The 17,804-nt window shown below is 54.8% G+C and overlaps 1 protein-coding gene across 2 annotated transcripts in view; it reads right to left on the reverse strand.

Annotated features, from left to right (window-relative positions):
- The window catches only part of LOC116943030 (tumor necrosis factor receptor superfamily member 19L-like), a 29,542-nt gene extending 13,665 nt beyond the window's left edge, over window positions 1-15,877 (reverse strand). The window contains exons 1-6 of one of the 2 annotated variants that reach the window (XM_076067387.1): window positions 15,596-15,877; window positions 12,459-12,587; window positions 10,610-10,696; window positions 10,069-10,188; window positions 7,419-7,606; window positions 6,374-6,465 (exon numbers count right to left, since the gene is read on the reverse strand). In XM_076067387.1, coding sequence (XP_075923502.1) covers window positions 6,374-6,465; window positions 7,419-7,606; window positions 10,069-10,188; window positions 10,610-10,669 — 460 coding nt within the window. In that variant the 5' untranslated portion in view covers window positions 10,670-10,696; window positions 12,459-12,587; window positions 15,596-15,877. The remainder of the gene's footprint in view (window positions 1-6,373; window positions 6,466-7,418; window positions 7,607-10,068; window positions 10,189-10,609; window positions 10,697-12,458; window positions 12,588-15,595) is intronic. The other variant, XM_032955638.2, reaches the window with a different exon arrangement.
- Window positions 15,878-17,804: the final 1,927 nt, after the last annotated feature.

The following is a 17,804-nucleotide window of genomic DNA, read 5'->3' on the forward strand; positions in this document are numbered from 1 at the left end:
GCACGACAGCCGGAGCCTACGAGAAAATAATAGCAACAAAAACAACAACAACAACAACAGCAGCAGTGGCCACAAGAACAACAACAGTGGCGACAACAATGCTCGTACTCCTAATAATGATGACGATGACCAACCGCGAACTGTTCGCGCTGACAGCAGCAGCAAACCCGATTCAGGCTGTCGCAGGCACGTCGATGGCATTGAGTGATGACGCAGCTCCCAGCAGCCAGCACATTGCACCGCACCCTGCACGGCGCCCAGCACCGCGCCCTGCACTGGGTTGGGCACGCGGAGTTCTCGTGAGGTCGGCGGCTCACCGGCACTGCTTTAAGCGTTGCCCGACCCTGCTGACGAGACATTGGCTGTCGAGTACCGGTTCATACTTTTGCCTGTGATTAATCAACGCAGCTGAAAGTGCGCACTCCCAGAAGGCCGTGGGGCTGATGGGTTGCGTAGGAAAGACTTTTATTTAGTTCATGCGACGTAATACTTATTTTGATTAACGAGTGAATCATAGTCACATTCCAGTTCCTACGCTTGCGGCATTTGGAGGTGCCGTGTATTGTGTCCAGGATGTGGAATGAGACATCGCAGGACCTTGGTGGTGGGGAGGGAAGGAGGTGGAGGGGGGGCACGTGGCCTTCATGCAGCAGTGGATGGGGGATGGATGATTATGATTGCGGTGGTCTTGATGATGATGATGATGACGACCACGATGTATTAAACATCATAAAGCCTGACTCACTGATGACTCACCGTTTATGGTGATAATGCGAGGATGGCAGCGCCATGATGATGACGACGTGAATGCGATGATGATGATGAATAATTGAAAACTCCAAAGTGATGACTGACGAAGGCGCAATAAAAACTGACGGCGATTGATGATGTGACGACGAAGTGACGATGGTGGTGATGATGTAATTGTGAAGGTGATGTGACGGCAGCGTGATGACTAGGTGACGATGAGATGATGAAGCGACCACGACGATGATGATGGCTGTGTGATGAGGGGGCATTCTCGAGGTGGCTGTGCTCTGCTCGTGACGCATTCGCCTGGCGCCACGGGGAGGGGCGGGCCGGGGGGTTGTGAATTATTGAGCGGCGCGGACTCAGAGCGGGAGGCTTGACGCTGCCTGCTCACGTGACTTAGCAAGCCATCATCATCGTTGTCGTTTTAAGAGCTCATCGTCAACATTATCCCCACACCTCCGATTGGCTACGTACTGTGCGAAAGAAGTTCAACGTACATACATCCGAGGAGCCCAAAACCATTATCATCATGCATCGTCAGGCATCATGATCCATCATCATTAGCATTATAAATTAGTCTATCATCATCATGAATCTTCGGTCATCATTATAATCACCGTGTGCGGCTATTTGTCAATCCCAATCCACTGCTGGATGAGGATCTCCCCACACCGCGCGAGTGGGTGCGGGTTGATTTGCGCAATCTCCGACCTCAATAGGTGCTCACTCACAGCACTTGCCCCGGCACCCTGCCGTGTCCCCTTGGCCCACCTCCCCCACGATGGATCTCGACTCATCCTCAATCGCGACCGCACAGGCACACACACTGTGTGTCGTGGGCACGATGTGATGCCACCGTGATGACACTGTGTGTGTGTTTTTGCGGAACGCAGCAAAACGTTGAAGGTCGTGGCCGCCCTCCCTCTTTCCCCAACTTGGCAGAGCCCTCCCCACCCCCCCACTCACAATGAACGTGGTCACCGGTTGGGGCAGGGAGGTGGGAGGGAGCGGGTGGAGTTGCTTGGCCAAGAGATATTGAGTGTAGTCCCCTCCCCACTCGGTGGAATAAACTCTCCGTGAGATGGCAAAAGATTTATAGACGGGGGATCGATACGTACCGAGACGAGGGAGATCCGGGCAAGAGATGGCGATGTAGCGAGGTGAGAGACAAGAGATGCGGACGTGGTGATGTTTGTTCGGATTTGAATTCGAGCTGATATATTTGGTTCGCCCATATTTTTGTGTCACGAAGCCGGGTCCCCTAGTCCACGCGTGGGCCCTGCGTGGCCTTGGACCCGGTAACTACCGCGCTCGCGTCAACTTGAATCTGAGGAGCAGTAGGATGAGGAGGAGGGAGTTGGCAAACTCGGGCGGGACTGAGCGAGTTTGGGCCAGAGAGGGGTTGATTGAGAAGGGACCTGGGGGGGGGAGGGGAGCGGTCATGTGGAAACGACGAGGCGAGCGCCGTGCAGATGGAACCAGCTCAGGGGGGGGGGGGGGGGGGGGGGTGGGCACAGGGCGTCCGTGTGGCCCGTAAACACACAGACACACAGACACACGCACGATGTAAACAGACACACGCGGGGCACAACAAAGACAAAGATCTCCCGCGTAGCCTTCAACAGGCGTTTGGGACAAGTGCTGTTCACGAGCACCTATGAAGATTGGGACAGCGCACGCGGCGGTGGTGTCGACAGCACCATTCCCGGTCGCATTTTTGTCTTCTTGCCTGCCGATGTTTGACCATCGCACGAGGTGCTCATTTAAGGCTGTTTCGACCTCGGAGGAGGCCCTGGACCTGTTCAGAGATCCGCCACCGATCTTGACCATGAGGGGGAATCAAACTCGGGAGAGGGAAGAGAGGAGGAAAAGAATGGGAGGCGAGAGGGGAAGGAATGGGGAAGGAGCCGGGAAACTGGAGCCAAGGGTCAGGAGAGACGAGGAGAGACGAGGAGAGGGGGGAGGGAGGAGGCTGCGTCAGGGTCTAGACGCTGCTGCTGCATGATGGAGCAGCGTCTGTTTTCACAGGGGGCGGGGCGGGGGGAGAGGGGAGGAGTTTAGAGTGGGGGTGGCCACGCAGAAGCCACGTGATTCACGGGAATCTCGAGCTGACTGAGACAGAGAGAGATATGTTTTCTTATTTTTGGCTTGATTTTGTGAGACTTTGGATGACCACATCGAATTTCCACCGAGGCCTTGTGGACAATAGACACACGCAGGCGTGTGGACATGTAAACACACACGCATACACAGAGCGGCCACAGCTCGCACTACAGACGCATCCCCCAGTGTCCTCAACTCCGCGAGGTGACGACTCACTCGGAATGATGATTATGATGATCATCATTATAATTGTTTAAAGATATTTAATCTCCGTCCACAGTTGCGTCTCGATTGTAAAATCCGTATCACATGTCACAGGGCAACGCAACACTCCAATCCGTGTTTGAGAAGGGCCGTGTAAGCGGATATCCTAGAACTGCCTCTGGGATTTTCCCTTTAAGTCGCCCGTGTTCCGCACAGCACGGGAGCACCTCCCTCACCCCCCTCCCCACGTTTCACGACACTTTAATGGTCGTTGCGTGACACGAATCAAGGCGATATTTTAAGGCCCCAGAGATGACTTTTCGTGTAAATTTAAGTGCAGAACTCAACTATTCTACGATGGGGGTTTCATTGTCAGGGCTGAGACTACCAACGCTTGAGAACTACGCGTGTCTGTGTGTCACTACGCGTGTCTGCGTGTCACTGCGCGTGTCTGCGTGTCACTACGCGTGTCTGTGTGTCACTACGCGTGTCTGCGTGTCACTGCGCGTGTCTGTGTGTCACTACGCGTGTCTGTGTGTCACTACGCGTGTCTGTGCGTCACTGCGCGTGTCTGTGTGTCACTACGCGTGTCTGCGTGTCACTGCGCGTGTCTGTGTGTCACTATGCGTGTCTGTGTGTCACTACGCGTGTCTGTGTGTCACTACGCGTGTCTGTGTGGCCCTACGCGTGTCTGTGTGTCACTACGCGTGTCTGTGTGTCACAGCGCGTGTCTGTGTGTCACTACGGGTGTCTATGTGTCACTACGCGTGTCTGTGTGTCACTACGCGTGTCTATGTGTCCCCACGCGTGTCTGTGTGTCACTACGCGTGTCTGTGTGTCACTGCGCGTGTCTGTGTGTCACTACGCGTGTCTGTGTGTCACTACGCGTGTCTGTGTGTTACTACGCGTGTCTGTGTGTCACTGCGCGTGTCTGTGTCACTACGCGTGTCTATGTGTCACTACGCGTGTCTATGTGTCACTGTGCGTGTCTGTGTGTCACTACGCGTGTCTGTGTCACTGCGCGTGTCTGTGTGTCACTACGCGTGTCTGTGTGTCACTGCGCGTGTCTGTGTGTCACTACGTGTGTATGCGTGTCACTGCGCGTGTCTGTGTGTCACTACGCGTGTCTGTGTGTCACTGCGCGTGTCTATGTGTCACTACGCGTGTCTGTGTGTCACTACGCGTGTCTGTGTGTCACTGTGCGTGTCTGTGTGTCACTACGCGTGTCTGTGTGTCACTACGCGTGTCTATGTGTCACTACGCGTGTCTGTGTGTCACTACGCGTGGCTGTGTGTCACTGCGCGTGTCTGTGTGTCACTACGCGTGTCTATGTGTCACTACGCGTGTCTATGTGTCACTGCGCGTGTCTGTGTGTCACTACGCGTGTCTATGTGTCACTGTGCGTGTCTGTGTGTCACTACGCGTGTCTATGTGTCACTACGCGTGTATGCGTGTCACTGTGCGTGTCTGTGTGTCACTACGCGTGTCTGTGTGTCACTGCGCGTGTCTGTGTGTCACTGTGCGTGTCTGTGTGTCACTACGCGTGTCTGTGTGTCACTGCGCGTGTCTGTGTGGCCCTACGCGTGTCTGTGTGTCACTACGCGTGTTTATGTGTCACTGTGCGTGTCTGTGTGTCACTACGCGTGTATGCGTGTCACTGTGCGTGTCTGTGTGTCACTACGCGTGTCTATGTGTCACTGTGCGTGTCTGTGTGTCACTACGCGTGTATGCGTGTCACTGTGCGTGTCTGTGTGTCACTACGCGTGTCTGTGTCACTACACGTGTCTATGTGTCACTGTGCGTGTCTGTGTGTCACTACGCGTGTCTGTGTCACTGCGCGTGTCTGTGTGTCACTACGCGTGTCTGTGTGTCACTGCGCGTGTCTGTGTGTCACTACGTGTGTATGCGTGTCACTGCGCGTGTCTGTGTGTCACTACGCGTGTCTGTGTGTCACTGCGCGTGTCTATGTGTCACTACGCGTGTCTGTGTGTCACTACGCGTGTCTGTGTGTCACTGTGCGTGTCTGTGTGTCACTACGCGTGTCTGTGTGTCACTACGCGTGTCTGTGTGTTACTACGCGTGTCTGTGTGTCACTACGCGTGTCTGTGTCACTGCGCGTGTCTGTGTGTCACTACGCGTGTCTGTGTGTCACTGCAAGCTTGCACGTTCAACGGCGATTTGGTTCCCATAGCTGGGCTTTGTCGGCACATCATGGCCAACTCTTGCGGGCCGAGGGAAGCAACTGCTCAATGGTTGGGTGGAATCTGGAACCCTGGAATTCAAACTCAGTCGTAGCCAACCGGCACGTGTTTGTGTGTGGGACCGAACGGCTTCTGGCTGTTAACGCGTGACGCGTTCAGCCACAAACAACGGGCAGCGATATCAGCTCCAGACACACATCCTCACACTCACCACACTCACCGTGTACACTCACCACACACACTCACCACGCTCGCCGTGTACACTCACCACACACACTCACCACACTAGTGCTCACTCAGCAGTCAAACTTACTCACCCACTCACACCACGTACACACCACACTGACCATTCAAACAGTGTATGCAGTACAGTACACACCTGACAACACTCACCACTCAACCACAACCCCACACACTCACCACTTACTCACCATTCACACAGCGTATACCACGCATCAACAGACTCACACTCCCTGGACTTTACAGTTCCCACCCCCACTTCCCGTGCGGTCCCATACCCCCCACCTCCTCCCCCCACCTCCTCCCACCCCATCTCCTCCCATCCCCCCACCTCCTCCCCTCTCCCCACCTCCTCCCCTCCCCTCCCCCACCTCCACCTCCTCCCCCCACTAAACCTTAAATCCCCCAGGGCAGCAGAGGGCATCGCCCTCTCCCCCTGCCCCACCCTCCCCCCTCCACATTCACAGCTGCGCTCCCCTCCTCGCACCAACACGCGCGTCCGTGCGTGAGATAGAACTGTGGGGAGCGGTGGCGCCACAGTTAGCACACTGCGCTACGAACCCGGCCACATAAGTTCCATTCTTGAGTCGCGCGTAGGTGATATTAGAACCGGTCCTAAGCCACCGCTAAGTCGACTCAGCCTCAAGTACCTGGTGCGGTATTTAAAACATCGGAACTGGGGAGACAAAGGCGGCCGGGTGTGGTACAGTACTGGCCACACCACCCATTCGTGCGCCGTGCCGATTTTCATCGGTGCTCGCCAACAACACTTGCCCCGACAGCCTTGTGTGGGCTACACGGGGGATCTTTGTCTTTGCGAGAGAGGCGCTGGGGTGCGGGGTGATGCGGGGTTCAGGGGTCACGGGACTGACCGTTACACGCAGCCGTTCCGGTGGGGGCGGCGCTGCAGGGTGAGCACGGGACTGTGGGGCTCGTGTCTCCTGCCTCCCCAGGACTGAAGAACCTGCACCACGTGAATAGGGGGGGGGGGGGTGTCATCAGCTGAACTCTCAGGCCCCATGAACTGGGCGCCAGCCTCACGCTCCGTGCCAAATGCTCGCAACTCGACGCTTTAATAGAAAAAAAACATCCCACGGTAACATTATAACATCATTCAACTTCACACAGCTCATGTCGATGTCGAGCAACAACTGTGACTTTACATCGAGCTGGTCGATGAGCCAGACATTTGTGGTGACTCATCGCTGTCGTGATGATGCCTCCTCATCCGTATTTGCGAAACGCGCACCAGAACAGAACCCCGTGGTTGTGTTCCGGCGGCGAGTAACATCGCTTACACGTGGGACTCAAAAGGGGCCATTTCCCTCCTCATTTCCCTCCTCACGTTCTCGCCCTGACCCTACCCTGACCCCGACTCCACCCTCACCCCGTACAACTCAGCCACCCTCACCCCGGCCCAGACACCGTGATAATCGTGCACACGTGGCACGTCTGGGCTGTGTGGACGCTTCACTGATGACGCTCATTCCACGTGGATGAGCCCAGCTCCTCACCACGAGACGTGCACGGGCATAGCCACTTCAGCTCGAACGCACACGGCACTCAACCAAGACTAAGACCTCCCGTGTAGCCTTAACAGGCTATTGAGGCAAGTGCTGTAAGCGAGCGCCTATGAAGGCCGACACGGCACACGAGCGGGCCAGTGGCGAGCACGACGTCTGTACGCCTTTGTCTTCCCAGTGGCGATGTTTAGACAAAACGCCACATACTCATTTTAGGCTGAGTCGACCTAGTGGAGGCTCGGGAACGATTCGTATAATCGTCACTCGTGTTGGTGGCGCAGACACGCGCACATGCATCCCCGGCCAGGTATGACGTGCACCACAGTCAGTAGCGTAACGACCAGTGCCTGGTGCCAGGCTAGGTGCACGCGCACACACACACACGCGCGCGTACCCGGGTAGGCACGGGCCGCACTCGCTGTCGGCCACCGCGGACCCGCGCTTGCGCTCGCTCCGCGAGAGGCGTCCTGCGCAGGCCACGTGGGGCACGCACGGTGCCGTGCCCTCCGCCACCGCCGAGAAAGTGCCCTGGGGGCATGGCCGGCAGGCGAGGCCCGGCCCTCCGCGTCCCGCGCCGCACTCCTACACGGGCGGCGAGGGGCAGCCGTGGCGGGGGCAAGGGGCAGAGGGCGGCACGTTCGTGAGTGTGGAAGCCATCAATCGGATGAGTTCACAGGGTTCGTTCGGCCTTTAAGTCTTGAGACTCTGTGAGAGGTTTCCCCACGAGTCAATGCGCACGCGTCTACATTGTCACTCCACTGCTGGATGAGGTTCTCCCCCCTGCCACCCCGTGTGTTATCGTGGAGGCTGATCGAGCATACTTCACGGATAAATAATAATTATAATTTAGAATGCGGCATTCCATCCTAGGATCCCAATGCGCAATGCATGAAAAGCTGGAAGCAAAAACAGAACCAGGGGCAACCGACCAAGCTAGAGAGGGAAGGCCAATTTTAAGCGATGGTATTTCAAAGCAGACTTCAATCTATCTACCGACTCTGATTGCCTGAATTCAAGTGACGAGGCGTTCCATAGCTTGGGTGCCACGCGACAAAAGCCCGATCACGAAAAGAGCGTAACCCTGGGACCTGGGAGTGCTGAACAGTTGAAGATCAGAAGATATTAAGATATTAAGGGAGTGAGCCCTTTTCAAGCCTTATAGGTTCATAGCAGTATCTTAAAATTCACTCGAAATTTGACTGGAAGCCAATGAAGAGATAAGAGGGCCGGTGTAATGTGCTCACGGCATGGTGCACGTGGTGTGAGCACTCTAGCAGCTGCATTCTGAACAAGCTGGAGTCTGCCCACTACTTTGCTCGGAATCCCCAACCAGTGAGGCGTTGCAGTAGTCGAGTCGGAACAACACAAAAGCAGGTGACAGGAAGCGATGCATTCTGGTAACTATTTCTTAGGTGGAAAAATTACATTTTAACCACCTTAGATATATGTGCCTCAAAGGACAATGACTGATCAAACTGAACTCCAAGGTTTTCTTTGGGACTGACAAAGTGACCACCAATCAACACACGATGCAAACACATTTTAGAAAGATGCAAAGGGGAGTCGAGGCTTCAGTCTCGTCGGCATTGAGTAGCAAAAGGTGTTAGCGCAAGTATGAATTCACTACTGTTAGTGATGCAGATAGCGCAGAAGGGGTTGCATAGTCCAGACGTAACTGGATATTAATTTGAGTATCATCTGCAAAGCAATGGTAGGATAGACCAAGGTGTCGGTGCACAATACCCAATGGTGCCATGTAGAAGCTAACAAGTTACGTGCCAAGCACAGATCCCTGCGAAACATCACAGAGAACCGGTCTAATGGGGCCACGATTGTGAATTAAAGTTGTATGGTGATGTCTGCAGCGATCCAGCAGTGGTACCACCGGGTTTGTCACATTCGCAGTAGGATCCACGTGACACCTGCCCATGCCACGCCACGGCTGGCTTGGACTGGCTCATCCCTATCATCAGCAACAGCAGCTATGATGTATCTACTGCTGGATGAAGTCCCATCCCCAACCACCAACCCCCACCCCCCTAAACTGTTGCCATCTTTCAGGGTCCTGCGACGTCGCGATCCATCTGGAAAGTGCTCGCAAGCTGATTTCATCGCTCCATCTCCACACCAGACGTACTCTGTCGCATGTGGATTGCGTTCTATTGGCCATGCGTGTGCCATACCACTGACGATGTCACGTGCTCGTTAACCCAGAAAAGCATGACCGAGTCCCAATACTCTTTTAGCAAGAGGGTCCTGCTACATTTGGATGTTCGGTCAATTCCTTATATCATTTTAAAATAAGCATTGTCCAAGGTTCAAGTTTGTTTTGATTAATTCGGTGAAGCCTCAAAAGACGAGGATGGGCTCTCATTGTCAACAGTGAGTGAGTGAATGAGTGTGTGGGAGAACGAGTGAGTGAATGAGTGTGTGGGAGAACGAGTGAGTGAATGAGTGTGTGGGAGAACGAGTGAGTGAATGAGTGTGTGGGAGAACGAGTGAGTGAATGGGTGGGTGACTGAGTGAGGTAATATGTGAGTGGGTGGATCAATGGGGTTAGTGAGATGGCGGGTGAGCGGGTAAGTAATCGAGTTGGATGACGTGAGAGCGAGTTTAGATGCCAAGTTGATTTTGTTGTAAACCAGGCGAGAACTCGAGAGACCGGGACGAATCCTCGTCTGCGAGAGTGACGCGACTTCCACTTCGAGTCCAGAGCCCCGAATGAACCCCCCAGCCACGTACACACAGACACTCATTGGTGGAGTTGACCAAACATCCCAATACAGGACCACAGAGCTTGGGCCATTTTGTTAGCGCCGGCGCCGGCTGCGGCTGCCTTCCCGAGCGCCCGTCTGCGCCGCGTCACCGATTCTACCGCGGGTTCTGATCGGCCGCAAGTTGAACGAACGACACCGATTAACAATGAAATCAAGAATGAAATATTGTTACAACAACTTCGTTATTGCTATTGTTACGCAAGGTGACAGCGCTCAGAGGGTCACACCGATGGGTTAGCGAAACCCACTTTCTGTACTGCCACTCACCTGGTCAAGCTCCTGCCCGGGGGGGCAGCGTGGGCAGGTGGCACAGGTCCCATGGTGGTCCCGGTACTCGTGCTGGGCACAAGGGGCAGGGAGGGGCAGTGCCGGGGGCAGCCCCATCACCTTAACGGGGGGGGGGGGGTGCAATGGGATCTCATTAATCAGCCACCAGCCTGGGGGCCACGGCTCACCCCACTCACTCGCTCACTGGCGGTCAATCGCCCCCGTGTCACTCTTCTCTCGCTACTAACGTGGTTACCGCTCCTGTCAACATCACTCACCGATGCCTTACTGCGGGTGGATGGACCGCACACATTGGCGGCTGGACAGTAAGATTCCGAGAGTGTGTCCAAGGGACATGCTTCATCTGATGGGAGCACTGCCCTGGAGGAAGAGGCACCCTGCACGAGGGGCCGGTCTGGCCTTTGTTGGAGACTGCGCAGTGAGCCCTGCAGCACCACACCAATGCTGAACTCGAGGTTGTTGTTGTTGTTGTTGTGGTGGTGGTTGTGGTCGTGGTGGTGGTGGTGGTGGTGACACGTACCACGAGTAGACACGACACCGCGGGCAGGTAGAGGTAAAGGTGGCTCGGCTTCGTCCGCATCCTCACGACACTCGCCTGACATCCGACCTACGAGGGCAGCACGGCCAGATAAGGGCAGCGGAGGTAGATAAGGGCAGCGGGGGCAGGGCAGGGCAGGCCGTGTTTACGGATGCGTTGACAGCGATGACCACAGCGATGATGGTGATGATGATATCCCGCGATGGAGGAGCGCACGCTATGGGAGCGCGGGTTTGCGACACCACTCAGATCCCATCTCCGTTGCTCAACGGGGACCCCCCCCCCCCCCCCCACGATGCGTGGACTCAACACGACGCGGGGTGGTAAACAGAGGGGGCGAATCCAATTCGCGTGGTTCCATCTCTCCTTGGGACGTCCTGGGTGCTGCCGCGCGCCACCGCTCAGCCTGACGCATACTGAACGGTCCGAGGTCAAGGTTAGAGTGATGCTGAGTGTCTGGGGTTATGGCTAGGAATAGGTCTAGCGTTAGGTCTCGTGTGAGGCATGTCTCTAGGTTGTGACTACGGGTAGGGTCGGTTAGGGCAAGGGTAGAAGATTATGGAATAAAGTTTGGTCTAGATCTGGCTGTATGTATGTTGAACTTCTTTCGCACCATACGTAGCCAACCGTGGTAATCGGAGGTGCGCGGTAGGGCTAAGGTTCAGGTTAGGTTTGTGGTTCGAACGAGTGTTGTGGTAGGGATAGAGTTGGGGCTAAGGTTAGGGCTAGCATTCAGTTTAAGGGATTGGCTTATGGTTAGGGGTATGGTAGGCATTTAACACTCGAGTTAGGGAAACAGCTAGGATCATTGTTAAGACTGGAGTTAGGTCTCGTGGTGGCGTTAGGGTCAGGGTTAGATTTGGGTTCGGGCTATACTCTATGGTTCGTGGTAATTATTTTGGCGAGGTCAGGGGGCTAGGGCCACCATTCTAGTTAGGGGCACGGTCAGGGATAGTGTGAGGGCAACAGCGAGCTCGGGTTATGGTGACGACTCGCTCGGGTCAGGGGCTAGGGTTAGGGGCTAGGGTCAAGGGTCAGGGGCTAGGGTCAGAGGCGAGGTTCGGAGCTGTGAGCCCCCGCGAGTTGGCGATCGCGATGTCCCTATCAGCAATGAGCGACGGGCGTCACGTGGGACGATATCCCACTGCTGGCGGCAGCGCCGAGCTCCGTGATGGCAGGGCGGGGTGTCACGCGGGGAAGGCATGGCAAAGCGATGATGGGGGGAGGTGGAGATGGGATTGGGTGGAGGAGCGAGTTGGAAGCGTGGGGGGAGGGTATGACAGATGGAGAGAGAGAGAGAGTGGGCAGAGAGAGAGAAAGCGATGAGAGCTCAGGGAGAGAGGGAGAGAAGAGGGGTGGCCACCCACGTGTGTGTGTCTGTGGGTGCATTTGCCCCAACGGTCTGTTAGGGCTATACGGGGACCTTTGTTTGTTTTGTTGTGCACGTGGTCCGCGTCTGATCGGAACCTGAAGCAGACTCGACTCACAGAGGTCCAGCCTCATAAAGAGACCCACAGTCTCACACAGAGACCCACAGACTCGCACAAAGACATAGAGAGCCACAGACCAAAAGGCAACCATCGAGACCCACAGAATCCCTGCCCCTGCTCAACTCCATGCAGAATGAACACTTCCCTTGTTTTCACGAGAGTGACTGCGTCTTTCTCTCTACAAGTACACACATTGTGTCCTGATGCATAGACTCGCGCAGACACCCAGACCCTTAGAGTCACACAGAGGCACAGACTCGCACAGAGACCCGAAGTTTTGCATAGAGACCCATGACCGTGTGCCTTCCCCGACAAAAGAAACACGCCAACACGCTGAGTACCGCGTCTGAAGACGACGTTGTGTAAATCCGCCGGGCTGAATAGCCGAGGCTCACGGTGCCAGACTCAGGCTCCAAGAGAGGGGTTCCGTGTTAATCACTGGGGCTCGTCGATCCAGAGGAAGGTGATACCTGAGCGAATGGTGGAAATTCGACATTAACATGGCCAATGGGAGTGTGTCCGCAATCATCCCACAAAGCCAGCCACCGAGCCCTGACGCTCTCCGGGCCAGACTCCAGGAAACTTTACACCACTCATGCAAATTAAACTGCTCGCTGTCTCAGCGGTGGGGTGGGGGGGAGCATCGGGTGGGGGTTGCGGGCAGATGGCTCCGGGATCGAACCGCTGTCCACAGCCGAGTTGTTGCATCGCAAGCACCGGGCTGGGACAACGGCGATGCTGATGGTAATGGGTTAAAGCCCTGGCGCAGTGGTTAGCGCTGCACTGCGCTACGAACCCGGTGAACCGAGAACAATTCCCGCTCGCGACCAACAACAGTGACGAATAGTTGAAGCGGTCCAGGGCTTCCCCTAGGTCGGCTCAACCTCAAACTGACGTTTACACACCGCACGTCGGGGAGACAAAGACGGCTGGGTGTAACCATGAATACCCACCCCCTCGTGTGCCGTGCCGCCCATCACAGGGGTTCGCTAACAGCACTTGCCCCAACAGTCTGTTCAAGGCTACACGGGGGATCTTCGTCTTTGTGTGTGTGGGTAATGGGAATCCATGGCGCAGTGTTTAGCGCATTGCGCCACGAACCCATGAACCTCGACTCAAGTCTCAACCACGGGTGACGGTTATGCGCCTCCCCTAGGTCAGTTCAGCCTTAAATGAATACCAGTGTGGTGTTGGTTCAATGTGTAAGCATCAGCGCTGGCGATCGGTAGCGGTGCTGGTCACACCGTCCCGACCGAAAAAGGTGCTCGCTAACAGCATATGCCCCAACAGTCTGTTTAGGCTATACGGGGTATCTTTGCCTTTGTATGTAAGTTCACATGTATTATGTGTGTCCTGTGTATGTACACTATATATGTACACGTGTGTAACTGTGCATGTACGCGTGTCTTTGTGTATGCGTTCATCTCCACCGCGGTCTTTCAAATCACACCGCATGACTGAATGCCGCATCATGCCGGGCCGCGGGACGGACTGACGACCTCCAGGGATAACCGCTGGCGGCCACGAGTGACGAACCCGGCCACATCAGCCCGGTGGCGACACACCGAGTCCGTCCAGCCAGAGACGTGTCCCGTGACTCTGTCTCCCCATGGCCCCGTTGCAGTATCTCTGTGTCACTGTCTCGGTGTGTCTCTGTGTCTCACTGTGTCTCAGTGTGTCACTGTGTCTCACTGTGTCTCAGTGTGTCTCAGTGTCACTGTGTCTCAGTGTGTCTCTGTCTCACTGTCTCGGTGTGTCTCTGTGTCTCACTGTGGCTCAGTGTGTCTCTGTGTCACTGTGTCTCAGTGTGTCTCAGTGTCACTGTGTCTCAGTGTGTCTCTGTCTCACTGTCTCGGTGTGTCTCTGTGTCTCACTGTGTCTCAGTGTCTCACTGTGTCCTACTGTGTTTCACTGTGTCTCAGTCTGTCTCAGTGTGTCTCTGTGTCACTGTGTCTCGGTGTCCCACTGTGTCTGTGTCTCACTGTGTCTCAGTCTGTCTCAGTGTGTCTCGGTGTGTTTTTGTGTATCACTGTGTCTCAGTGTATCTCAGTGTGCCACTGTGTCTCTGTGTCACTGTGTCTCACTGTGTCTCTGTGTCACTGTGTCTCACTGTGTCTCACTGTGTCTCTGTCACTGTCTCAGTGTGTCTCAGTGTCACTGTGTCTCAGTGCCCCACTGTGTCTGTGTCTCACTGTGTCTCAGTCTGGCTCAGTGTGTCTATGTCTCACTGCGTCTCGGTGTGTCTCGGTGTGTCTCTGTGTATCACTGTGTTTGTCTCTCACTGTGTCTCAGTGTGTCTCTGTGTCTCACTGTGTCTCAGTGTGTCTCAGTGTCTCAGTGTGTCTCAGTCACTGTGTCTCAGTGTATATCTGTGTCACTGTGTCTCAGTGTCTCACTGTGTCTCACTGTGTCTCTGTATCTCAGTGTGTCTCTGTGTCACTGTGTCTCAGTGTCTCAGTGTGTCTCTGTCACTGTCTCATTGTGTCTTTGTGTCTCAGTCTGTCTCAGTGTGTCTCTGTCACTGTGTCTCAGTGTGTCTTTGTGTCTCAGTCCGTCTCAGTGTGTCTCTGTCACTGTGTCTCAGTGTGTCTCACTGTGTCTCTGTCGCTGTGTCTCACTGTGTCTCTGTCACTGTGTCTCAGTGTGTCTCTGTGTCACTGTGTCTCAGTGTGTCTCTGTGTCTCAGTGTGTCTCTGTCACTGTATCTCAGTGTCTTTGTGTCTCAGTCTGTATCAGTGTGTCTCTGTCACTGTGTCTCAGTGTGTCTTTGTATCTCAGTCTGTCTCAGTGTGTCTCCGTCACTGTGTCTCAGTGTGTCTCTGTGTCTCACTGTCTCAGTGTGTCTCTGTGTCTCAGTGTGTCTCTGTCACTGTATCTCAGTGTGTCTTTGTGTCTCAGTCTGTATCAGTGTGTCTCTGTCACTGTGTCTCAGTGTGTCTTTGTATCTCAGTCTGTCTCAGTGTGTCTCCGTCACTGTGTCTCAGTGTGTCTCTGTGTCTCACTGTGTTTCACTGTCTCAGTGTGTCTCTGTGTCTCAGTGTGTCTCTGTCACTGTGTCTCAGTATATATCTGTGTCTCAGTGTATATCTCTGTCACTGTGTCTCAGTGTGTCTCTCTGTGCCAGTGTCCCCATGCGTCTGCGTCCCAGTGTGTCTCTGTCCGTCTCTCCGTGTCTATGTGTCGCTGTGTCTCTGTATCTTAGTGTCCACGTGTCCCTGGTTCTCCGTGTCTCTCCTCGCGTCCCCGTGTCTCTGTATGCACGTAGCGTGCCAGTGTCTCCGTGTCTCACTCCCAGCTCGGAACCTCATCCCCTGCGCCACGTGCACAGGGGTCCTCAATCACCGCCATTCATCATCAACACAAACTCATCACCACTACTCTCATCACCATCATTACCATCATCACCATCAACACTATCATCACCATGACCACCACCACCACTATCATCACCATCACCACGTCTCTCCTCGTCACTCACCCTGCTCCTCGGACTCCGCAGAGCCTCGCTCCGCGGCGCGACTCTTTCGACTCTCCCGGCTCCCCGGCCCCGTCTCCCCGTCTCTTCCACCGTCTCTCCTTCGCTCCCCGCCTCTCTCGGTCTCCCCGCGTCTCTCTCTGCTCGTCTCTCCCCGCGTCTCTCTCTGCTCGTCTCTCCCCGCGTGTCTCTCTCGCTCTCTCTCTCCCGCTCTGTCTGTCGCTTTGTGCCGGGTGCCGGGTGTTGGATGAAGCGTGGTGGAGGGGAGGGGAGAGCTGACGTGAAGGGGAGGGGGGAAAGGGGGGAGGGGGAAAAGAGGGGTGGGAGGAAAGGGGGGTGGGGGGAAAAGGGGGGAGGGGGGAAAGGGGGGAGGGGGGAAAGGGGGGAGGGGGGAAGGGAGGGGGGAGGGGGGAAAGGGGGGGAGGGGGGAAAGGGGGGAAAGGGGGGAGGGGGGAAAGGGGGGAGGGGGGAGTGACGTGTTTTTGTGTGGCGTGGTGACGTAACGCGTCGGGCGTGCGTGACTGGCCAGAGCGCGCGCGCCTGCACAGTGACGTACAAAAGACAAAGACTCCCCGTACAGGCTACACAGGCTGATGGGGCAAGTGCTATTAAGCGAGCACTTATCTGGGCCGATACAGCACAGGAGGGGGGTGAGTAGCACACACTACACGAGGTCGTCATTTGAGGCTGAGTCGACCTAGAGGAGGCCTCACACGGATCCACACATACACACTTATGAAGGCCGGGAAGGTACAGGAGGATGTGAGTGGCCAGCACCACCCCCGACCGCCTTTGTCTCTCCAGTAGCGATGCTTACACAGCACACCAGGTACTCATTTGCCCACCTATAGTACCGACATTGTTCACACTGGCGCATTGTGACGTCTCTAGGCGCATTGTGACGTCTCGAGGCGCATTGTGACGTCTCTAGGCGCATTGTGACGTCTCTAGGCGCATTGTGACGTCCCTAGGATGTGGGGGGGGGGATTCCGCCACAACCGCGCGCCTTTTATTCCTGTTCCAGGGTGAGGCTGGCGCAAGTTGCCTGCGTGTAGCCCTCATGGTCCAACGCCTCAAGCTCCTCTCTGCTCTCTCTCACCTCTCGCGACCACGAGAGGTCCCCAGCGCAACCATCAATTCCCCAATACAACAACAACAATAATAATAATAAAATAATAATCCCGCTCCCCTGGATCTCCTGGCAGCTCGCGCTCTCACGAATTGCCCTGAGGAATTCGCAATCGAGTAAGTCCTCGTTTAACGCGGTAGATGCGTTCCTGAAAAGTGCCGCGTTCAGCGAAAAACGCGTTAAGCGAAAACATTTCCCCATAAATAATGCAGCGGTGAAGTTTGGCGTGATGCGATCTACCACTACGACTACTACGTGTATTGTATCATTCCGTATATTGTATCATTCCGTGTATTGTATCATTCCGTGTATTGTATCATTCCGTGTATTGTATCATTCCGTGTATTGTATCATTCCGTGTATTGTATCATTCCGTGTATTGTATCATTCCGCGTATTGTATCATTCCGTGTATTGTATCATTCCGTGTATTGTATCATTCCGTGTATTGTATCATTCCGTGTATTGTATCATTCCGTGTATTGTATCATTCCGCGTATTGTATCATTCCGTGTATTGTATCATTCCGTGTATTGTATCATTCCGTATATTATATCATTCCGTGTATTGTATCATTCCGTGTATTGTATCATTCCGTGTATTGTATCATTCCGTGTATTGTATCATTCCGTATATTATATCATTCCGCGTATTGTATCATTCCGTGTATCATTCCGTGTATTGTATCATTCCGCGTATTGTATCACACCGCTCGGCCGCGCATCTCCAGAAAGTACTTCGTCGTCAGCCGCCAGAAACCGCGTTATAACGGAGCACGTTCCATATTGTGCGCTGTTATTGAATGGAAGAACCGCGTTATAGCGGCGTGAACACCGCTTGTTAAACGAGGACTTACCGTCATGTATTCTCACCTCGTCTTTTGCCTCTTTCCAGTCCGCTCCCTTCCCTGTCACTCCGAGTGCCCTGACAACTACGGCCCCACCACCGCTCCATCAACCATCTCCAAACTTATCGAGTGACTCGCCCATCATCTCTCCCTCCGGGAGGTCAATACAATTGGCACCACTTTGGTGGTTTGAACCGGTGGGATATGCTTGAGATGTCCACCTGTCCCGGGACAGTT

The sequence above is a fragment of the Petromyzon marinus genome, chromosome 16 (genome assembly GCF_048934315.1).
Source record: "Petromyzon marinus isolate PM22_M1 ecotype Great Lakes invasive population chromosome 16, UKy_Petmar_22M1.pri1.0, whole genome shotgun sequence".
In the NCBI taxonomy this organism is placed as follows: Eukaryota; Metazoa; Chordata; class Hyperoartia; order Petromyzontiformes; family Petromyzontidae; genus Petromyzon; species Petromyzon marinus.